This window comes from Crocodylus siamensis, chromosome 3 (genome assembly GCF_052110815.1).
Source record: "Crocodylus siamensis isolate JL-2025a chromosome 3, ASM5211081v1, whole genome shotgun sequence".
Taxonomy (NCBI): Eukaryota; Metazoa; Chordata; order Crocodylia; family Crocodylidae; genus Crocodylus; species Crocodylus siamensis.
In genome coordinates, this window is record NC_143397.1 from 12,116,260 (window position 1) to 12,140,345 (window position 24,086).

At 46.1% G+C, this 24,086-nt stretch overlaps 1 protein-coding gene across 3 annotated transcripts in view; it reads left to right on the forward strand.

Moving 5' to 3' along the window:
• The first annotated feature begins 3,137 nt into the window (after positions 1 to 3,137).
• Positions 3,138 to 24,086, forward strand: part of KATNAL2 (katanin catalytic subunit A1 like 2) — a 52,827-nt gene continuing 31,878 nt past the window's right edge. The window contains exons 1-6 of one of the 3 annotated variants that reach the window (XM_090037749.1): positions 3,140 to 3,276; positions 14,262 to 14,397; positions 14,975 to 15,030; positions 19,250 to 19,307; positions 20,096 to 20,166; positions 23,521 to 23,687. In XM_090037749.1, coding sequence (XP_089893875.1) covers positions 14,275 to 14,397; positions 14,975 to 15,030; positions 19,250 to 19,307; positions 20,096 to 20,166; positions 23,521 to 23,687 — 475 coding nt within the window. In that variant the 5' untranslated portion in view covers positions 3,140 to 3,276; positions 14,262 to 14,274. Of the gene's footprint in view, positions 3,277 to 14,261; positions 14,398 to 14,974; positions 15,031 to 19,249; positions 19,308 to 20,095; positions 20,167 to 23,520; positions 23,688 to 24,086 lie in introns of those variants that run through there. The other 2 variants (XM_090037751.1, XM_090037750.1) reach the window with 2 other exon arrangements.

Here is a 24,086-nt window from a genome sequence, read left to right on the forward strand (position 1 = left end):
CTCTCTGTTTTCATAGATCTTGTGATGAAGGAGAAAGGTGCCAGCACCCAAGAGCTTTCTCATTTTGAGGTAGCCACTTGGTGCCCTTTACTGACAGAGGGGCAACACCTGCAGAATCGTGTTTTTTTTTAAATGTAACTTGCTCAAAGCAAAAAGCTGAGCTTATTTAAGCAGTGTGCCTGTAGAAATAGGTTTGTTACCAAAGAAATGCTAGTTTCTTTAAATCTCTAATAATTTAAGGCAGCACTCAACCTTTCTCACACCTCCTGCAGCATCCATGGAAGGACTTTGTAGTACCTTGGTTGAAAATCATTTGTCTGAAGTTAGACAGAAGATAGGACAAGGTGGCACTTTAGAAACAAACTGATTGAGAGAGGCAAACAATAACCTACCTAATCAGATGCTAGGAATAATACCCTTGTGCCTATTATCTGATTAAGTAGATTGTTGCCTACAAAAGCTCATACCTCTGAGGCATTTCAAGTGCTTTGCAGTCCCATGTTCTACCTAGATAGCCAAAACTCAATAGCTGGTCCTAGCCTTTCAACAAATTAGATTCCTCCATGATCCCATTTTGGCTTCTTCAGATAAATTAGTGTATGGAGAATGAATGTTAACAAGCAGCCATGGTGGCTAAATGGAGCACTCACATGCTGGAGTTCATATGTGCTGTTTAACATAAAAGCTTGAAGCTGCAAGCTCTGGGTCAGATCTTCATTACCTTGCAGAGCCATTTACTAACAATGAAAGTGAGTGGAGAATTGGAATGAGGTAGTTTTTAACACCTATTTTAGTCAGTATTAGACCAGGTCTTTAAAAGGACTTGGGCAGCTAACCACCATTGATTCCAAATAGTACCGTTGCACATCAAAGTCTTAATGATTGCACAAGGTGTTATGCCATGGGTAATCAGGCTTATGGTTAAAATTGTCAGTTTGTGCCTTGGCTGAAACAAATTTTGTTTTTGTTATTTGTAGCAGAAGAAAGCTTTTGATTTTTGTTGGATATACACTCATTTGCAAAGATGCCTTATTCCTGGCATGACAGACCCTTGTGCAAAGTAGAACAGCAACACTTGGACATGGAAAAGAGAAGTATAAGAGGACTGCGTTAAGTTGGAATCAAAGGGCAGCAGCTGTTACCTTCTAATTATTACTTGTGAAAAACCCAAGAACAATACTGAATCTGTCCACTGCCTATTTTGTACTCTGTTGTGCTTTGATAATGAAATAGTATAGAATAATTTTACTTTCCTGTCCCCATCCACCAGCACAACAGCTGCACAGTTTTGGGTGCAAACAGCAAGAGAATGTTTAAATCTAAGTAATAATATGGCTTAGCTGGCCATTACTAATTGTAGGTGAGCCATTCTTTTAAACAGCTTGGTTTATTTTCTCTAACACAACCTGGATTTAAGGCTAAAGGAAGACATACCTATTTATACATATTTTACTGGATAAATTGAAATCTGGGCTAAGTTAAGTTACTGTTGAGTATTAAATTTCTGTCTTGTTTGATTTTAATATTTAAACCTTCACATTGATTCAGAGTAGGTAATAAGTCTGTTGCCTTTTTCATATGTACACAGCTGTTTAATGGTAAAGAAAAATTTCTTTGCTTAATATTAGTGTTCATGAGGTCCTAATTAAGCTTCCAAGTTCATTTTACTTGAACTTAGATGGAGAGAACATGTTGACTTGAGTGGAGTCATATTTTTAACCAGTTAACTGGTTAAATTACTTTGCACTTGTGGCTGATCCACTCTGTTTGCTTGAGTGGAGTCATATTTTTGCTATGGCTACATTAAAGGGGCAGCAATGCACGAATGTGCTGTTTACCTTTTCTTCTCATGGGGAAAAAAATAGAAGTTTAAATCAAACGTATATGTGCTTGATTAAATTAAGCAGTTCTCTTAAAGCCAATGGGGAGGTTAGTGTGCTTGAGTATATATGTACATGTCTGCTTGAATCAGGCAGCCAGGGTTCTTTGGTTAAATCCAGTCTTTTTTATTAGACCAACTCAAATGCTTCAATTTAATAGTTTAAAGAAATCAGAATTTATAGAATAAAATGAAAATTGTTGAAGACTAAAGAACTTGCTTGGCTGACTTCAGATTTATTTTTCTAGGGGAGGGAAGGTGTGGGTTGCTGGAGAGCACTTAGCAGTATATTTTAAACTGCACACAATGTAACTTAGTAGCAACGGAAAGAAAGTCTGTCTAGAAAGAATATGCTGTGGTTTTACAACACTGGCCTTATCAGGCCCCGCTGATGACCACAAACTAACTTTAATGCCCTCCGATTTCCCTTCCATGAGGTTTACTTCTGAGTTGCCTATACAGTATTCAGATCTTCATTAACATATTTGCTTTTACATGGTGCCAAGACCCTGCTCAGTGCATACTACCCACACATTCAAAATTGCAAGCTGCAAAATGTTGTGCTGCAGTTGTAGCTTAACCAAAAGGACTGCATTATTTTCAGTGGGAAGTGGATGTAGATTTCCCCCTCCCCACCCACCTTACAAACTGAACTAACAACCCTCGGGCTGAGACCCGCTCTGAACCGTTCCAGCCCCAAAGCAAATTTTTTTCAGAAGTGAACAAGCATCTGCAAATGTGAAGGCTTAACATCATCTTGCATTTGTAAGAAAGTCATTTGTAAGAACAGGTTTTGAACCTTCCTTTTTTTTGAGGGCTTAGAAGCACCTGCTCTTATCTCAGGCTCTTCCTTCTATGGCGGGAAAGCCGGACAGGTTGATCAAGAACGGCTTTGCCCTCAATCCACCCAAACAGCACCGCATCGCTCGATGCAAAATAAAACCCCTGAAGGGAGGAGCCGTGACGTCCCCTATCACCTCCGCGCATGCGCACAAGTGAAGGCCCTGGCAAGCGCACAAAGTCCCTTCCCTTCGCCGGGCTCTCTTCCTCCTCCTGATTGGTCCGTTCCGCGCCCCGGCTCCTCTCAATGGTGATTGGTTCACTTCTTCCCGCACGCCGCTTTTTCTTTTTCTTTTTTTTTTTCCCTTTGGCGGCCCACGATTGGACGGCTTTTCCGACGGTCCCCCGTTCTGTTTAGTCAGTGTTGCAGTCAAGTCCCACCCCCCGCGCTCTGATTGGTCAGAGGCGCACACCCGTCCCCGCCCATCTCCTTCTCCGCCGTGAGGGTAGCGAGTGTGTTCGCTGCCCGTACCCGTTAGTCCGCGGCCGAGCGGTTTCTCCCCGCCATGGAGCTGTCGTACCAGACCCTGAAAGCCGCCTACCAGGCCAAGGAGGCGGTGAGTGCGCGCGCGGGGGGAGGAGCTAACTGTGCTTCCCCGTTACTATGGAGACAGGCGGACTATTCGTGTGCGCATGCGCAGGGGTGGCGGCTGCAATGTGCGTGCGCGGAGCTGCTCCCCTTTCTTCAGTTTTCTTCACGGGGTGCTGCTGGCTGCGTTCTGCCGCCCCCTGCTGGCTCAGCCCGGCGGTGCAGCAGCAGGATCCCCCTAGTGTGTGGCTGGCAGGAGGGGGCTGTGCCGGGCACAGGGTGCCGGAGGTCTGTGGCCCTTGCTCTTCTTGGATCCACTACACCGCTGGGACGGAGACTAACAAGACTTCCTTAGCCAGGCATGCAACTCGATCCTAGCCAGGCCCCTGCTGTGACCCCGAGGGTCCTGCTGCGCGTTCAGAGTCAAGCTGGGTAGAAACCAGCCCTGGAGTTGTTGCACACATTTTCAAACCCTAACTTTGTAGCTGGTTGGATCTTTATAGCCGGAAAGTCATTTTTTGGGGTGGTAACCGATAGGTACCTTGCAGGGGTGGCTGGTCTAAACTTACTGTGCAGTAAATGCACACAATAACTGCAAATTGCGCAGTCCATTTAGACCAGCCACATATGCAAAGTATCCCACAATAATTAACAAATAATAATTAACAAAGTAATAATCACACAGTTAACTGGTTAAATTACTTTGCACTTGTGGCTGGTCTACATTCATTGTGCGATTTGCCAGTTAATTGTGCAATATATATCGTGTAGCAGAGGCCTAAGAATCCTTGCCTCTAGCATAATTTCTGGATCAGTGTGGCTGCCTCAGTCTAACACACTGGAATCTAAAACATGAAGTTTTTGGATTATAAACTTCATTGTTAAACAACAAGAAAGATTTCTACACCTTAGGGCCGATGCATACTGGGTGCACACAGGTGCGCATGCACCCCCTGAGCGTGGTGGTGCACCCCCTGCAAAAAGGCAAAGGATGCTCTCACCACCTCCTCCTGATGACAGTGCTGGCGGCGTCTCTGGGAGCTTCCCGCTTACTGCCGCTGGGCTTCTACCACTGCACTCCTGCTGCTGCCAGCGCAGCCATGCCCCCACCAGCTGCTGGGAGCACACCTCCCTGCCTGCCATTTGACACCATCAGGGAAGAAATCTTGCATGATCTAACCAACAAAGAGCAAGCTCACAAAGAGACTCTCATGGGCCCGGAGGGACAGCTTTCCAGCTTCTGCTTACTATTTGCAAAAATGAAGTTTATTTCCTATATATGGGGACTTTATTACCATCTTGAACTTTCCCTGAGCCTGATGAAGGACACATGAGCCCAAAAGCTTTCAGAAAAAGATATATTTTTGCAATTTCTCAGTCTAATAAAAGGTATAATTTTATAACCAGGAGTTCTAGATATTTGCATTTCTTTCAGTCTAACACAGGCAGACAAGGTTCCTTGGGTAAATCTGATAGCTTTTATTAGACCAACTCAAATATTTGGTCCAACTCAAATACTGAGTTGGTCTAAATAAAAGCTGTCAGATTTACCCAAAGAACCTTGTTTGCCTGTATCATAGTTTCATAGTTTCTAGGGTCGGAAGGGACCTGAGCAGATCATCTAGTCCGACCCCCTGCCATGGCAAGAAAGAGTACTGGGGTTAAACGACCCCAGCAAGGTGTACATCTAACCTCCTCTTAAAGACCCCCAGAGTAGGAGCCTGCACCACTTCTCTTGGAAGCTGGTTCCAGATCCTAGCCGCCCTGACCGTGAAGTAGCGCCTCCTGATATCTAACCTAAACCTACCCTCTGCCAGCTTGTGACCGTTATTCCTGGTCACTCCTGGCGGTGCTCGGGGGAACAGTGACTCCCCCAATGCCTGCTGATCCCCCCTGACTAGTTTATAACAGGCCACAAGATCCCCCCTCAGCCTTCTGTTGTGGAGGCTGAACAGGTTCACGTCCCGTAGCCTCTCCTCATAGGGCCTGCCCTGTTGTCCCCTGATCATACGAGTGGCCTCCTCTGGACCCTCTCCATGCTGTCGACATCCCTCTTGAAGTGCGGCACCCAGAACTGGACGCAGTGCTCCAACTGCGGCCTGACCAGTGCCGCATAGAGGGGAAGGATCCCCTCTTTGGACCTGCTCAAGATGCATCTGTGGATGCATGACAAGGTGCGGTTGGCCTTCCTGACTGCATCCGCACACTGCCGGCCCATGTTCATCTTGGAGTCAGTGATGACCCCAAGATCCTTTTCCGCCTCTGTGCTGACAAGAGGGGAGTTCCCTAACCTGTAGGTATGGTGCCGGTTGTTCCTCCCCAGGTGCATCACCTTGCACTTGTCTGTGTTGAAACCCATCCTATTCTCATCCGCCCACCCTTGTAACCTGTCTAGGTCTGATTGTAGCCTGTTGCATCCTTCCAGTGTGCCCACGTCCCCCCACATCTTAGTGTCATCAGCAAATTTGAACAGGGTGCTTTTTACCCCCTTGTCCAAGTCACTGATGAAGATGTTGAACCGTGCGGGCCTGAGGACCGAGCCCTGCGGGACCCCCCTGCCCACATCCCTCCAGGTCGAAAATGACCCAATCATCACCACTCTCTGGGTGCGGCCCTCCAGCCAGTTGGCGACCCAATTGACTGTGTGGGTGTCGACACCACAGCCCCCCAGTTTCTTAATGAGAACGGGGTGAGAGACAGTGTCGAAGGCCTTCCGGAAGTCCAGGAAGACTATGTCCACTGCTACCCCTGCATCTAATGACCAGGTGATCTGATCGTAAAAGGCCACCAGGTTGGTCTGACAGGACCTGCCACTGATGAACCCATGTTGGTTGCCCCTAAGCATGCAGTCCCCTGCTGGCCTTTCCTGGATGTGTGCCAGCATAACTTTCTCAAACAGCTTGCCTAGGATTGAGGTAAAACTAACCAGCCTATAGTTTCCCGGGTCCTCCTTCCTGCCTTTTTTGAAGATGGGAACCATGTTGGCCCTCTTCCAGTCCTCTGGTACCTCACCAGAGCACCACGAGTGCTCGTAAAGCCGTGCCAGGGGACTTGCAATGACCCCAGCCAGTTCCTTTAGAACTCTAGGGTGGAGATCATCCGGACCGGCTGACTTGAATACGTCCAGTCCCTCCAGAAGCTCCCTAACTAAATCCTCGCTAACCCGTGGCCCATGTGTGCCTCCCCCGGGGCCCGAGGGGGGCCCAGCAGGGAGGTGGCTGTTCTGGTCCCTACTTAGGAAGATGGAGGCAAAGAAATCGTTAAACTTGTTAGCTTTGCCATCTGGTGTGACGACCACATTACCCATGTCATCCTGCAAGGGCCCCACATTACCCGGGACCTTCTTTTTACCCCCTATGTATTTAAAAAAGGACTTCTTATTGTCCTTAATCTGGGAAGCTAGTCCCAGTTCCATCTCTGCCTTGGCCTTCCTAACTACCCCCCTACATCCCCGAGCAACTCCAGAATAGTCCTCCCTGGTGATGACCCCTTCTTTCCATTGGGTGTAAGCCTCCTTTTTAGCAAGGAGACATTCCCGGATGCTTTTGGTGAGCCATGGAGGCTTGTGTGCTCTCCTGCTCCCTTTGATCCTCGTTGGGATTACCTTCCTTTGAGCTTGGAGGATCGTCTCCTTAAGGAGCGACCACTCTCCTTGGACACCTGGCTCCCTCTCCTCCGGGACCTCAGCACTTCTCCAACTATCCTCCTTAGCTCGTTGAAGTCTGCCCTCCTAAAATCTAGGGCTGCTGCCTTGCTGCAGGCCTTTGCCACCTTGCGCTGGATGGTGAATTCCAGCGGGCGATGATCGCTGTCGCCCAGGTGGTCGAGCACCCGCAGCCCCCTCACCAGGTCATCACCTGTGGCCAGCACTAGGTCCAACAAGGCATCTCCCCGGTGGGGCTGTGCATCTCCTGGGTTAGATGAAGGTCCTGCACTCTGGCCAAGAACCGACGTGAGCGTTCAGACCTGGCTGACTGCTCTTCCCAGCAGATGTCCGGGAAGTTCAGGTCCCCCATGACTACCACATCTTTTGACTTCACTACCTCTGTGAGCTCACCCATGAATTCCTGGTCGAGCTCTTCCCGTTGGTTGGGAGGTCTGTAGTAGACCCCCACCGTTAAGTGCAAGGTGTTGCACATGGGGAGGAAGAACCGGCACCACACTTACAGGCTGGGGAACTCTCCTCTTGCCAGCACGGAGACGGAAAAGGATCTTGGAGTCGTCATTGACTCCACGATGAACATGGGCCGGCAGTGTGGGGAGGCAGTCAAGAAGGCCAATCGTACCCTATCATGCATCCACAGATGCATCTCGAGCAGGTCCAGGGAGGTGATCCTCCCCCTCTATGCGGCACTGGTCAGGCCGCAGCTGGAGTACTGCGTCCAGTTCTGGGCGCCACACTTCAAGAGGGACGTGGACAATATGGAAAGAGTTCAGAGGAGGCCACTCGTATGATCAGGGGTCAGCAGGGCAGGCCTTATGAGGATAGGCTACGGGACCTGAACCTGTTTAGCCTCCACAAGAGAAGGCTAAGGGGGGACCTTGTGGCCTGCTACAAACTGGTCAGGGGGGATCAGCAGGTATTGGGGGAGTCCCTGTTCCCCCGTGCGCTGCCAGGAGTGACCAGGAATAACGGTCACAAACTGGCGGAGGGTAAGTTTAGATTAGATATTAGGAGGCGCTACTTCACAGTCAGGGTGGCTAGGGCCTGGAACCAGCTTCCAGGGGAAGTGGTGCAGGCTCCTAGCCTGGGGATTTTTAAAAGGAAGTTAGATGAGCACCTTGCCGGGGTCATCTGACCCCGGTGCTCTTTCCTGCTAAGGCAGGGGGTCGGACTAGATGATCTACCTAGGTCCCTTCCGACTCTAGCTACTATGAAACTATGAAGTCTCTTTCCCCTCGACTGCCTTGTACTCTAACACAGAGCACTTCAGAGTGCCCCTCCCCCGACTCCTTGCTAATTAACGATGATGTGTATTCCTCCTTAATGTAGAGTGCCATGCCCCCGCCTCTCTTTCCTATCCTGTCCCTCCTGTACAGCCAAAGCCCTTGACATTCACCGCCCAATCATGCGTTGAGTCCCGCCATGTTTCCATAATCCCCACTATGTCCGGGCTGGTGTCAGCCAGCAGGAGGGTGAGTTCCTCCTGCTTGTTACCCATACTACGAGCAATTGTGTAGAGGCACTTGAGGCCTCCTGTGGGTGTGTGTACTGACCCCCTAGTCCCAGCATTACCCTGGCCCCTATCTCTTACCTGTTTATTCGCTTCGCTTGTTGGTCTGGGCTGGGCTGTAGTTGTGGGTGCTGTTTGGTCTGGCAGTCTGATGTTTCCTCTGCCCTCATCTTCCCCTTCCCCCGGCAAGCCTAGTTTAAAGACTATCCTTAGACTAATGTGGCTACAACCTGTACCTCAGTCTAACACTGGTTCTCAACCTCTTTAGACTTATGGCAGACAAGGTTATTTGGGTAAATGTGATATCACTTACTAGACCAGCTGAATAGTTGGGGAAAGAAATTCTTTGCAAGCTTTTGGGCACAAGCACCCTTGTTCAGGCATAAGGAGAGCCTGCTGGTTTTTTTCTTCCTTCTGTCCTGTCCTGATAGGAGCTTCAGCCAGTATGCAAAATGCAGGTCCGTAAAAATACAAGTGCATGGCAGGGAAGGTGAGAGGGGCTAGAAGTTAATCAGTGTGAGGCAGGTGTGTTAGACCTGAGGCACCCCACAGAGAATGCCAGCTCTTAGCTTTGGTAGTGTAAGAGTGATGGTCCTGTAATTATGCAAGAGGCAAGGATTTCTTAGGATGATTCTCTTTTATTGGACCAATTGTGTCGCTGATATAAAGTTAGATATAAATGTACGATATTCTACTTCAGGTGAGACCTTTTATTGGACCAACTATTCCTCATGTGAGACCTTACATGCCTTACATTCGAAAACTTGTTTATCTTTATTCCAATGACATAGTTAGTCCAATAAAAGAGATCAGCCTAAGAAATCCTAGCAGCTCTTATTTTTCTGAGGGCAAAAAAGGAGTGAAAACTAATTGCAGTTTTTCTGTTGAAAGAACTCAGGAAGACCACAGCTGTAATCTTTTATTTGAAATCTTTGGATTTGTCTTAAGAATCATGTTTGTAAGGCTAACAGTGCTAAGACTGTGGGGCACCCCATGGCACCCTGGAAAGAATCTCGAGGTGCCCCAGAGAACTGTGCCACACTGATTGAGAACCACTGCTCCAACACGACCATAACCTAGAAAAGTTAGCATTTTCACTGCTAAAATCTCACATCCTTCCCTGGATGTAAGATGTGCTGTTGTGCAGACCAGAATCTGGAATTCATCTGAACAGAGAGAGAAAATGCAAGTGAGGGTTGATGTTGTAGTTTAGCAGCTAGGGCATTTGCCCAGGATGGGCAAAGCCCTGGGTTCTTGTCCCTGCTTCCAAGACTGTTTCTGGTCAAAGCTGTTGAATAAAATAGAGGGAGAGTTGTGGGAGTGGAGCCCAGAAGCCGCCACTCACTCCTTTTAGATTGGACCTCTGAGCCCACTGTAGAAGTGAAATAAGCCCTGCTCAGTTGCTTGAAAGGGGATCCACAAGAGCCACTCCCGCGTAGTGATCCCTGGTAACGTCTCTGATGGCCAGGAGCTCCCGAAACAACAAAAACGCCAAAGCGCACAAAGATAAAGATGCAGACACCATTTTTGTCATATGAAAGAAGTTGTTTGAAAGAATGGTTGTAGGGTCCGATCCCTCAGAAGAGGATTCTGGGATCTGCCTCCCACATGGATGGAGGTGCCTGTGCTCTGGAGAGGAGCACCATTTTCGACAACACCACGGGCTTAGCATTTCCTTTTGGTTAGGTCTAGGGAGCTCCTACTGCCTAGGTATGGTTTTTTGAGATCACTAGATGGAGGTGCCTAACTCTTCTCGTGTCGCATTTAGAGCCGAGGCTCCTAATCTGGGCTTCCGTATTCCATTTTGGTATGATAGGTACCCAAACGATTTGTTCTAGCCCTTACATTATGACTTGGGAGTTCCTGGCTCTTATTCCTGTGGCCAGGAATGATTGAAGTTTTCCAGTACAAGGAGTGGTTGCAATTCTTTCCATTATTGTGTTGTGCAGAGTGGAAACCTTTTTTGTGGTTTCTTCCATTCTTGGGAACCGTTTAAAAAAATCAATAGTGAATGCTTGTAATTCTATGCAGTAATTGTTATCCTAACTGCCTTGAAATATTGACAAAAGCATGTAAATATGTATTGATTTGAAAGATTCTATTTACTTTTAAAGCCTTGAATAGAGGTGGTCCATCATATTTAATATCTTTCATTATCTGAACCCAGCTGTGCCGTAAAAGTAATTCAGCTGTCTAAATTTCGTAGCTTGTCCTTTTAACTCCACCTGCTGGCTAAAATCAAGCATATTCTGTGTTGTTTGCAAACTGCTGCAGTGATTCATCGACAGAATACCATGAAATCCATTCATGAGTGCTACTGGGTGCCATACATACTGTATTTTACAGTGCTGTTAGGTTTACAAATACGATTCACAAGATAAACTCCCAGAGACTTCAAATAGAAATCCATAGTTGCGGCCTTCGTGAGTTCTTCGCAACAGAAAAACTGCTATATTATTTTTTGTAGGCAAAAAAATAGAGTGAAAACTACAAGCTGGCTTTTTCCAAGGGAAGCCTTGAGTCTAAAAAGTTTGAGAATCACTTCTGTATAGGGTTAGTTAAAACAAAAAATAAACACTTCAATTGACTTAAATAAGACCAATATTTCACTGCAGACATTTTGTGATGATGTGCCTGTTTTTATTTGTAGTGCTCAGGCCATTTAATGAAATATGTTTGCATTGTTTTTACATTTTAAAATTTAACTGGAGCTATGTAAGTATACATTGTGCCTTGGGGATAAAGGTTGTTGCTGTGTTGGTCTAAAAGTACAAGCAGTCAGTATACTAGAGTCAATAACTTTTATTAGACTAACTAGACAGTAGAAAAACAATTGTCTTTATTTGCAAGCTTTTGGGTACACTCACCCTTCCTCGTGCATAGAAGAATGCAAAGATTGCAAAATTTCTCCCAGGTAGAAACAAAAATTCATATTATACAGGAGAGCAGGAGGGTGGTGTAATTTCTCCGGGTTAGAAAAGTCAATTTTATGCAAATTAGGCTTGGATAAAAATTGGAGCATTCTGTTTACCTCAAAGGTGTCTAATGGCAAGCAAGGTGTTGAATTATGTTTTTTTCTTGTTGCGATGTTTCATATTTCACCAGAGAATTGGTGATGGAAAGGTTCTCCTGGACAAGGAATTTCTGTTGCATTGAGGTTGCTCTACAAGTATGCAAATTTGACTCAAAGGAAGAGGCTGGAGCAGGGGTGTTAGCTTCCAGGTCTCAAGGTGTTGAATTTTGCTTCCTTTCTTATAAAATTATTAGAGGTACACCGATACATCAGTCCATATTATATTGGCACCAATAAAAGGAAAATTGATATTATTGGCAATCAGTTTTTTGGCTGATGTGACCGATAATGTCTCTGATAAATGCTGCATGCATGTGCACAACCGCAGCATGCATACGGCCAGCCCGGCAACTTGGAGAGCAGCATCTAGCTGGTAAGTCTGGGGGGAAGGGGCAGGGAGAGGGAAGAGGTGTGTGTGCGGGGGCAGATCAAGGCCTTTGCAGTGAGGGAGAGAGTGGGGCTGGGTCAGGGGCAGGCACTGCACAGGTGGGGCAGGGTGGGGTGCAGGATGGAGTTGCGAGTAGCTCATCCGGGGGTGAGGAGTGGGGGAGGATCCCCCAGGCGAGCTATGGGGTGGTGCCCCCCTGGATCTGTGCATGGAATGAGTACGGGCTGGGGCTGGGGGCAGTGCTGGGCTCTCCTGGTGGTGGGGGTTGGGCCGGCACTGTATTCAGTCTGGGCAGCACTGGTGCTGGGAGGGGGAGCCCCCCCTCCCAGCACTGCCACCCCTGCCCTGGCCCAAGCAAAGAGCAGCCCCAGCCCAGTCCCCCTAACACCTCATCACCAGGAAGAGCCCAGCCCTGGTTCCAGCCCGCAGTGGCAGCCTGCCCTTGCCCCACACACACATCTTGGGGGGCACACCCCCCATGCCTCCCCCAGGGTTGTGCGCAGCAGCAAGAGCTGCCCCCCTCCCTGCGCCCCCAGACTAGCTGCTCATGGCTCCACCCTGTGCCCTACCCCACTGGCAGCGCTTGCCCCAGCCCCACTCCCTCCCTCACCACAGGGGACTCAATCTGCCCCAATCCACACTACTTCCTTCCCCCACTGCCCCTTCCTGTCCAGTAGACTTACCAGGTGGATGCTGTTCTCCAAACCTCTGGGCTGCATATTGGCAATTGGATCGGTATCAGCTAATATGGCTTATTACTAATCAGCCATCAGTATTGGCCCAAAAATTCTTTATTGGTGCACCCCTAAAAGTTTGGCAGTTTTCATGTCAAAATGGCTAATTATGATATCTTCCATGTTTCAGGAGTAAAGTTTGCAGCTGTGTTGGTCTAAAAATACAAGAAGTCAGTGTGCTAGAGGCTGTATCTTTTATTAGACCAACTAGACCAGGGGTGGGCAAAATGCAGCCTGTGGGCCGCATGTGGCCTGCCAGGCCATTCTATTTGGTGCACAAGGCCCCTAAAAAATGTAGAAAATTAATATTTATCTGTTCCTTGCCTGTCATGCGGCCCTTGATGGCTTGCCAAAACTCAGTAAGTGGCCCTCCACTCAAAATAATTGCCCACCCCTGAACTAGACAGTTGCAAAAAATGTTTTTCTTTATTTGCAAGCTTTTGGACACATGCGCCTTTTCTCAGAAACAGGAAAATGCAAAGATTGTAAGGTTGATCTAATAAAAGATAAGGGCTCTAGCACACTGATTGCTTGTACTTTTAGATCAACACAGCTACAGACTTTATCCCTGAAATTGCTCCAACTGAGCCTAATTTGCATGAACTTTCCCAACCAGAAGAAAGTACGCCACCCACCAGCTCTCACGTACAATATGAATTTTAATTTCTACCTGGGAGAAGTTTTACAATCTTTGCATTCTCCTATGCCTGAGGAAGGGTGCATATGCCCAAAAGTTTGCAAATAAAGAAAATGTGTTTTTGCACCTGTCTAGTTTGTCTAATAAAAGATATCACCTTTAGCACACTGACTACACTGTGCCTTAGCACTTTATTAATTCACACACCTAACTACATAAAGGAGAATAATTGTTTATGAATTATAATAAAGGTTACAGTTAAATTGGCACTCCAAAGGGTTTAGTAATGATGACTAATGGTCCTACAAATTACTAATTATCGGTAGTTAACCATTTTCAACTTTTTGTAAGATGTATTTTGCATGTCATATTGAGACACAGTAAGGAATTATTTTTGACATTTATAATGAATAAGAAATATATTACAAAACCTTTTGGGCACATCCAGATGAACACGCACGTGCCTGTTGCGGCATCTCAAAGTGGTCTGCGTGACTGGGCTGCATGGCTCTGGGACCGCATTTGTCCCAGATTTGTGGCATTGTGTAGGGATCGGGAAGCGGTGGATTACCTCTTGCAGGCTGGCAGTGTTTCAGCCTGCAAGGTGCTGCTTAGGGCTGCTGGGAGTGGGACACGGGGCACCACGGGACTGCACATGTGGCCCCAGATTTACCCTCAGGAACCTGCACTGGCCGCGTGCCCCCGTCTGTCCAGCAGCAGTGGCGGTGGCATGGAGTTGTGCCCCCTGCTGCTGCCAGGCAGGCAGGAGGCATGCGGCTGGCGTGGGGCCCACGGGGGAAAAGCAGCACAGTGGGGAGCCCTAAGCCCACGGGGGCAGCCTGCATCTGCCCCCACTCCACTTGGCTCTGCTCCAGCCATGCCGCTTGTGTGGGAAGAGGTCACCCTACCTAGAGAAGTGCCTTTTCTTTGTCCCATGACGTTCTTGGGTTTAGCTAAATAAATTATTTCAAATTCACTGTTTCTCTTCCCTTACTTGGATTCCTCAGAAAAATACTGGGAATGCTGCAAAATAATAACACCACATTAACCTCCAAAAGAGTGGGTCTGCAAGGAAGAGGTGGAGCACATGGTGAAGGAGGAGACCTGACTCAGGCCCTGCTGGCCCCACAACTACATCCTAAGGTTGGCGTACAGTCCTGGGTTCCCATCCTTCCCTCCAGGATCACACATTGGGCAGAAACTTTTAAGAGGGATGGGAAAGAGCTAGGCCAAGTAACCCTTGCTGTTCTCCTCCCCACCCCCGACCTTCTCAAGAACCCATTCCCTTACTGTGAAGGCACATACAGGGCAAGATCCTCCTACGCTTGCGAAGAGTGGACGGGGAGAGAGGAGCAGGCAATGCTGGCACCCTTTCCTTATCCCCATTATGGGACAGCAACTTTGTCCAGCATTTGACTACTTTCATGCATTCAGTAGCTTAAATGGTAGAAGTCCTGATGTTTTGGTATTCAAACCACACTGATAGATACTGAGAAGGATTGTTCCATTTGCACATCATAGCATTTATTTGTCCCTTTTTTTTAAAAATCCCTAAGATATTCCATATTAAAAGCTGTGTAACAATAAAATCATTTAGTTTGCAAAGTCATTGACAGGAGACAGATGTACAGTACGTACTGCCACTTTAATTTTGCTCTCTTGTGCACATGCGGTATGGTCCCATCTTTAGTTATATGATCATATTCTTTTTTTTATTCAGGATCCCTGCTTCCTGCGGGGCACAGCTGGGCTGCACAAGGGCACAGAATTAAGGGGGTATGTATATTGTATACCTGGCATTGCATACCTAGGGCTGTTGTTTCGTTGTAAAGTCCAGGCAGTCTTTTTGACCTACAAAAAGGCTGTTTGGACTTTGCAACCAAATAACTATATTTATTTATTAACAACAGGATAACAGAAATATCTGCTCAAACAAACAATGAAGAACTATGGGGTTAAGTTCATCCCTGATTAACTCAATTGAAGTCAATTGAGTTTCACAAGACATTAGTCTGATCTCTAATATGTACTCTATTTAGGAAAAGGTTTTGCAACCAAGTATGGAAACCATTTAATTTTAAACTGAAACTTGATTACATACTCATGCATCTTTAACAGCTGCAAAGGAAAGAATACATGTCATCTTTATTTTGTTAATTTAGAAATAAATAAAATATACTGTAAGTGTTGGAGGTAATTAGTTAAGTGCTCAACTATTTAGTTTTTAAAACAAGACCATGCTTAAGTGCCTTAAGCATTTATTAATTGCATGGACCCAAAAATCCCCTATAGTAATTGAAAATTTAATTACACACATTTTTTGTTCTTGGAAGAATAGGAGCTTATTAAACTTTAAACACTTAAACATCTATTGAAATACCAATGACTATAAACAATGTGCAATTCTAAATACTAATTAAACAGCAAGGCTAAATCACTACGAAGCTAAACTGAATTTTAAGTAACTTTGTACTTATAAGTACTTCTTTTCTTTCACACATGCGTAAGATTTACCACTTCCTTGCTAATGCAGCATCCTTCAGTGACCTCAGCTCTTATTGTCTTTATTTGAGAACCTCACAGAATTGAGACTTTTGCTTCTATTTCTGTTTCAAATCCCATGCAAGTGGGTTGTGAATGAAAGTTGTTCCTAGCTGATTGGCGTGAGAGGATTTGCTGGTCTGCATGCAGTTTCCAATGGAAAGGGACCAGCCATGACAACTGGCACTCTTATGGTCAGAACAGGGCAAAGGCTCAATGAGCCACTGAGTCTAAACTTTCCTCTCATTTTGGGGATCTTTCTACAGAGAGCACCTGCCTGGGTAAGCTCTAACAGTGGTGGTAACACTGGGAGCACTAACACAGGGAATTTCCAGTGTCTTGAACACTGTTTTGTTATGCTGCTTAAGAGCAAGTCTGCACAAGGCCATGTTTAAAAAGCTGGCAGCTGCCTGATCCTAGTAGTGCACTTGCTGTTGCTAACAGTAGCTGCGCTGGGTGGGTGGTAGTGGTGCTAGAAAGCTCAAGCTAAAAACAAAGTTTATCCTGAGTCTGATTGTTCCTGTCTTAGATGCAACAAAAATGGGAGCCAGTCTTTTACGCACACGGCTTGAAAGGCAGTTAACTCAAAGTAGCCGGAGTGGGAAGAAATCCAAGGTCTGTTTTTAGACTTAGACTCCATATTTTTCCCAGGGACTCTTCCAGGTAGACCGTCCCTCCCAGCAGTTGTTCAGGCCCAACTGTGCACAGATCTTGTGAAGACAAGCTCTCTAACTGCTCACTGACTAGGTAATCAGCTATGGCCACAGCTGTGCTTTGAGAGTTCAAAAGAATGTAGGATTGCCAGCCCTTTTTTAAGCTAAAAATACCAGCATAAGCACTGATCTTCTGAAAGGAGCCCCTGTGGGCAAACCCATGCAGGTATAAACATCTGGGGGAGCAAATCTCTGTACAGAATCAGACTCTTAAGCCTGACCTTTGTTTAGTGGACTGGCCTTTAAATGTATTACAGTCAACCCTGTATAGTTGAGTGCATGCTAATGTTGTGTTGTTGTCTTTCATGGGCAAAGATGACCACATCCAGTGTGGAGGGGGAGAGAGAAAAAAAGTGGAAAAGAAAAAAAGGGGGAGAAAAGAGAGAGGAGAGGAAAAGGAGACAAAAAGAGAAAAGAGGAGGGTGGCAGCTAGGTTGCGTGGGTACATGCTAGTACTAATGCTATAGGTTAGTTAGATTAAAGCTATACCATGCTAATGCTATAGATTAGTTTTTAAACATATTGATAACATCCAGTGAATTTTAGTTGGCTTATGCATTGTTATAGTGTGACTGTGTATTTATGTAAAGGGCCTGGCTAAACTTCCCAGAAGGCTGTGAGGCACACAAAGAATGAAAGTCTTAAAACACATTATCTTAGATAAGGAAGGAGGCTAATTTGCAGATGTGGGGGTGGGCACTGCTCAGTCTACAAAGCTCTAATGAATGGTAAGATCAGTGAAAAGGAAACTCCTTAGTTGGATTTCTCCATGTGTGAAATCTTAACTGACATCCTTTTTCGAGGCTGCTAGAGCAAGGAAACCTCTCAAACTTTCCAGCATCTTTCTTAGACTAGACCAGTTAGATCCTTAAACACTCACTTTGGGTTCACAGTGCAAAATAGACCCAGCCCTGCTGGATTCTGTGGCTCGGCAGGGAAAGAGGAGAAAAATACTGGTCAAGAAAGACGTGTCTTGGGTTTTCTTATACTTCATGTTCTTTCTGTTAATGTCCTAGTACTAGAAGTCCATAGTGGACTGCGTGAACACTGTCCTTGTCATTTAATAAGCTAGCTAGCAAAGAGGTGAATTTGGCAGAGGTCACTGGTTAACAGCCCAGTAGCCTATTGATAGAGCAAAACTAGCTGGTTTTACCTGCAGCTTGAGCATGAATCACTGCATGTAAAAATAAAATCTCTGTAGGCAATGACTCTCATCCCTCCTTTAGTCCTCAAGCTCTGATCCTGGGGAGTCATTTAGAAAAAATTGCAAGAGAACTACAATTTTAAGATTCTTTTCAAAACCCTGCATGCGAGAGACGTGACCTTTCAGTCTGGTCTTCCAATATTTGCTTTGTTTTTTTCCATTCACTGAGAACAAAGTTCATCTTTCAGTATAAGTAATAATATTACAGCTTATAAGTGTTTAATGCCTCCACCCTAGTCTGTCTCAGCTTTCTCTTTATATACAGCTGAAAAAAAGATGATGCCTGATCATTTATGCAAAATGTGAAACAAAAATCTCATCTCTTATTCTAAGTAATTTTCTTATGCAGAGAAAAAAACACCTCTTCCCTTTATTCCGCTAGGTGGCTCCGCACTTGAAACAGTTGCAATGATAGAGCCTGGTTACTGGAAAGGTTTGAGATTAAACAGGACAAGTGTCCCTTTGGGTGCGTATCCTGTTCAATGTCTGTTGGGATTTCAAATAAGCTGTTGCTGTGATCTTTGGTAGCTCCGACTTGTCTGTGCACTCAGGATGGCTCGGTGCTGCAGAAGTCACTGCTGCAGAAACTCCGGGGCAGGCGTCCAGCATGAAGTCAGAGGTGTGTGGGTTTGCTACCTGCAGATCCTGGCTTTCATCCCTTTGGCTGGACAAGCTCCCCTTCAAATACTCTGCTGTATTCATTTTCTCCCCGGCAAGGGACACTGAGACAGAGCAACTATGTCTTGGAAACAGTAGTTCTGTCCTGTTGTTGTGCCATTGTGTATCCACAGTTGTTCACACTTTTCTGCTTGATTTTCAATGGTGAATATTTACAGTGGTGCAAACCTAATTTTGAAGTGTCACTAGCATGGCAACTCACTGAAAGATCCTGTTGAAACTCAGGCTATTAATTTGTCCATGCAAATGCTAGATTTGAATGTTGTCTTTAAAAATCAGGGCTTTAACCTCTATAGGCGATGGGCAGTCTTACGTTTCTTGAAGACAGATTTCACTGTGATCTGAAAGCACTGTAAGCAGGATCACTTTGTTTAGCATATTATATTGACCAATAACGGAGGCATCCGTGCACCCCTGGGCTGGATCCAAACCATTGGGCGCTCACTGGGATTTTGGAAGGAATTCAGAATTCATGCCCCCCCTGGGAGCCTGGCAGACCACACAAAACAGTTCTGCAGGGCAGATATAGCCCGCAGGCCATGTTTGATACCCCTGGCCTGTCATACTTAATTGTTTTAAGCCACAAATATATATACAGCTCTCATTTAGATATCTTGCCATCGTTAGCAGAAACTGGTAAGAAAAGCATAATTGCCTAAGTGTGAAGTCAGCAGTGTAGCCCCAAGTTCAAATTTCCAGTACTGTGTTCTGTATAACTTACTTTGGAGCTTTTTTTTTTTTCTGGTGAGATCCTAAAAACTGAGGGATAGTTGACTCTGAACATTAAAGAACCAGTGATACTTCTCATTAGAGCAAGGGTTTGTCCCAAGGCCTTTGCCACAATTTCCTGTCTTTTTAGGGTACTGAGGGATGCTGCGCTCCACCATAGAAATGGATACAGTCAAGTAATGTTGAAGGTATATGTATTGCACTGCATTTTGGAGATAAATGGTACTGTCTATGTTCTTATATGGAATGAAGTCTGACAGCTACTCTGACCTTTCTTGTGGGTCTGTGCTAAGGAGCTCTAATAAATGTGAAACCGATTCTGTATTTGCGTTGCAGGTATTTCTTTGGCTACCCCTGCTTTAGCAGCAATTCCAAAATGGTTTATTATAGGAGTGCATGTCAACTCCAGGGTACATGCGTCTCTTGGACTCAAGACAGGAAACTTATTAGTACGGGTGTGCATTCACCTCTTTGAGATGTTGTGAGAGTGGGCCTATCCTGCCCTTTCTCACCACTTCTCAGAGTCCTCTGCAGACATAGGATTCAGATTGCAAAAGAACTGAAGCAGCGTTTCAGTGGCTTCTCCCTTTGCCCCCTTGCACAGGAGTGCAAGGAGGTATGGGGTGAGAATGCATAACCCTACTGGATACAGCTACTTGGAAAAGACACTAAGCTCGTGCAAATGGGGTACATACGTGTCTACAGTGGCATCCACGCTGACTACATAACTGAGTCTTCAACAAGTTGGTGTGATAACAACCCTTTTTTTTCTATGAAAAGGCTTCTACTCACCCAGGATGCCTGTTAACATTCAAGAAAAAAGAGGGAGAAACCATTTTATTTCTGGTTGTAGACTCTAGATTGTACAGTTTTTACATGCTGTTCTGTTAATTTCTGCAGGTTACATTTAGTCGTGCTTGATTGCTATAGAGATGACATTATACATTTGAGTTAGAATTTTTGTCTTTTTTTGCAGGAGGAGATGCGGACAGAAGCCCGTCGAAAAAATCTTCTCATTCTCATTTTGCATTATTTAACAGAGGAAGGGTATGTTATCACCACTGTAATATTGAGTGTGTGTTTGTGTGTGTGTGTGCGCGGCTACTTATATGGTATGCACTTAAACCCTTTCCTGGATAGAAGAGGCTGGCCCTAATTGAGATGTTGCCCTGAAGCGGCTGCACTGTGTACAGAAGACATAAATCCTAATGCTACTAAATGACATGGACATTGACTTTTTAGATGCATTTTTTATATTTGTTGCAGAAAGAGCTGCTTAAAATATTTTTAAATGATGAGCTGAAACCACTCATTCAGCATAGTCACTGTGTTCCCAGCGCTGCTCAAACCTTCCTCTCTGCCCAGGTATCTCCACTCAGCTCACCCATCACACCCCACTACATCAGTGGGCAGGTAGGTCTCAGGAGACTGTGTGTCTCTCTGACAGGGCACAGCACCATTCTTGTCTAAGGCTTCACTGGGTATCCTGACACCCAGCTTCCTACAGTTGGCCTTCCTTTCTGGAATGTCCTTTAGGACTTTCTCTCTGTCCTTGCTGGACTTATTTTCATCTCTTACAGTCTCTGATTCTCTGCTGGGTTTTTCCCCGGTTCAGTCCCTTCTCCTCAACCTTCCCATATCCTTTTGGATAGTCCCTAAATAAACCTGGCCTTCTTTACAGCCCGTTTAGCCTTAGTCCGTTTTCCCCCAAGCCTAATTACTGTCCATTCCCTGAGCCAGTCCTTTCCAACAAGTTCTGTTCCCCTCTGTCAGAGCACATCTGCCTCTCACTGCTGAGCCCCACTGCCCTCCCTCTGCCTTATATTCTACATAGGGCTTCCAGTTCCTTGTCTGTTTTATCGCTATTACCCCTTTTCTTTCTTTCTTGTAACAGATACTAAAGGGGCCCTTTTACATTGGCAAGGATTTTTTTTCTAATTTGGTTTGTGCATGTTATAACATGTGACAGGCCCCCTAAGATGATTGAAAAGCATTTACTTACTAACCTCAGGAATGACAAGTTAGGTCTTTTGCTCTTGCTGGAGGGCTTCTGGTCCAGAGGTGTAACAGGCCAGCTCTGCACCCTGGGCAGCAGGCGAATTGGCAGAAGTAGTAGCTGCTATTTTTGTGCACCCTCATGTTGGTGTCTGGAGCTGTCACCCTGATTATCCCCCCCCAAGCTACACTACTGTTCTGGTCTCAAGATGGGAATTGTGAGTCTTTATACCTTATCCAAAAGAGTCAGGTTTCGAATTTTTCACAAAGATCATCTTTTTCTCTCAGGTTCGCCTAGATCAGGGTGGGCAAAATACAGCTCGCAGGCTGGATCCAGCCCACCAAGGGATTTTGTCCAGCCTGCAGCAAATCTCTCAGTCCTACCCAGCCCATGTGTGGGGGACAGCTGGTGCCATGGCATGTGCAGTCGGTCCCAGCACCCCTGGCTGCACAGCGGAGCTGGGGCAGCATGGCAGCCAGACTCACTTCCTGGCAGCCGCAGCAGCAGTGGCCACTTTCTGCTGCTGCTGCCAATCTCCACATTGCCAGACCCACTGCTACCTTCTGCTGCCAGTTTCTGTGGCTGCTGCAACCTTACTGGTTGTATAGCTCATCCACTCCACACCCATTGCTGGGGGTGCCAGACTGAGTGTGTGGGCAGAGTCTCCATGGAGATTCGGCAGGATCTGCATAGTCAGGGCATGTGGCAGGGTGGATGGGATGGGACTGAGGGCAGGTGAGGAGTGGTGTCCAGGAGTGGGACGGGCAGGCGAGGCTGGGATCATGAGGTAGTGACAACATGGGGCTGGTGCCCAGGGCAGAGCCATGATCTGCTCCCTGCACACCCTTGCAACAGCCCCTGATTCTGCAGGCTGTACAGTTTTGGGGCAGGGGCATGCTGGGTGTGGTCCGTGGCTCTGCCTGGGCCCTGGCCTTGGGCTGTCACCACCCTGTGATCCTGGCCCTGGCCCTAGCCCCGCCTGCCCATCTGCTCCTGGATGCCACTCCCTGCTGCCCATGGACCCCTCCCCTCCACCTGGATGTGCACCCTGCCTGCATGGGTCCTGGCCAGTCTGGATTGCTGGTTGGTGACAGCACAGGGCTGGGGCCCAGGGCAGAGCCACAATCCACTTCCTGCACATCCTGCCCGTGGAACTGGTGCCCGTCATAGGCATGTATGGAACAGACCACAGCTCTGCCCTGGGCCCTGCCCCGCACTGTCAGTGCTCCATGATGTCAGCCCTGCCTGCCCACGGCCCCATCCCATCCGCCCAGCTGAGCACAAGGCAGAACCACTTAAGCAGTTTTGGTGAGCTGTTGCTGGGGCAGGGGAGGTGGTGCTGACCTGGCTTGTGACACCTCACCAAACCTCCCTAAGTGGCCCTTCAACCCAAATAATTGCCCAGCCCTTGTTTAGACGCTGGAGTTCAAAATATGAACATCAATAACCTTACTACCATAGAAATCTGGAATAAGGAGAACTGCTGTCTGAGGAATAATATCAATATTTATGTAAATGGGTGAGAATAACAGGAGAGGCTGGGGCTGAGTTAACATCAGGTATAGCAACATTGAATTTCCAGATTAAAAGCTGTTTTCTTGCATGAGAAGATTCAGACGCACATGTTTCCATTACTCTTACTGGGAGTTACACTGGTTTGTACCCACAAATGTTTCCAAAGGCTGAAGAAACATTTTGTATGAAAGGATAATGACAGAGGGGAATAAGCTGGGGTTAGGGATTTTGAAATCTTTGTTCCTACTCTCACCAACTTCCTAAGTAGCTTAGAACAAGTAATTAGGTTAAATTTTCATACTGTTTGGCCTTCCATTTCCTGGTATAATTTGCAGATGCACCTAAATCAGCACCTTCATTCCTAAATCTGTTTGAATGGTAGATAACAGGTTTGTTCTGCAGCCTCTGTGGGCATCATTGATATTTGAAATGAAGGAGTTTGAGAATGTAGGTTCAAGTATTAGCACCAACATTTCATTTTTTGGTTGTAAAAATACAAGGGGAAATTTGCACTGACACCAAGCCAGACTGGAAGACATCCCTTTTGAATATTTATCCCTTTATTTTTGATGGCCTGATAACAATCTTAGCTATACCAGTGTAAATCTTGTATAATTAGGGACTCATTTAACTGTCATTTCCCTGGGTACCAACTTAGGGCATGAGAATGGCAGCTCCCCCTGCTGCCCTGACCACTGCTCCTGACCAGGGCACAAAGCTTCCTAGTTCCGCCTCTGCATGGATGAAAAGTGATTACCGGTTGCTAGTGTTTATTAGTCTTGCAGCACAGGCTACAGTTTAAGCTGTAAGAAATTTGTTTCCTACTTTTCGCTCAAAAAATGATAACATGACATTCAGCTTTATTTTCTTTGTTCTTTTGAAAATACTAGGTATATTGATGCTGCAAATGCTTTGGAACAAGAAACCAAATTAGGTTTACGCGGCTTTGAAGTTTGTGACAACGTTGATCTTGAGACTATTTTGATGGAATATGAAAGCTATTACTATGTCAAATTCCAAAAATACCCTAAAATTACCAAAAAGATCCAAGACACCGGTATGTAGCTGTGTTCCAGAAAGAAAGCTTTTTATCTGTATCGTATATGAAAGAGGCAAGGGTGATGGGTGATGTCTGGTATTGGACTACCTATGTAATTGGGATAAAGTTTGACAAACTTTCAAATGCAAGACATTTTTCATCAGGTCTCTCTATGAAGCACACTTTTTAAACGTCTCCTTGTTTAATCTTGCTTCCACCTGGCCCAAGTTTTCAAATTGTTATAGAGCTAGAGGTTAAGTGGTTAGAGCACAAAACTAGGCACTGCGAGACCTGGGGAATGTTCCTTCTTCTGCCTGCCCTTCTGAAATGATGGAACGAGCTGCTCAGGGAAGCTGTGGAGTCTCCTTTCACTTGCTGACAGTTTTCAACGGGAGGTTGAAAAGGCATCTGTCTAGT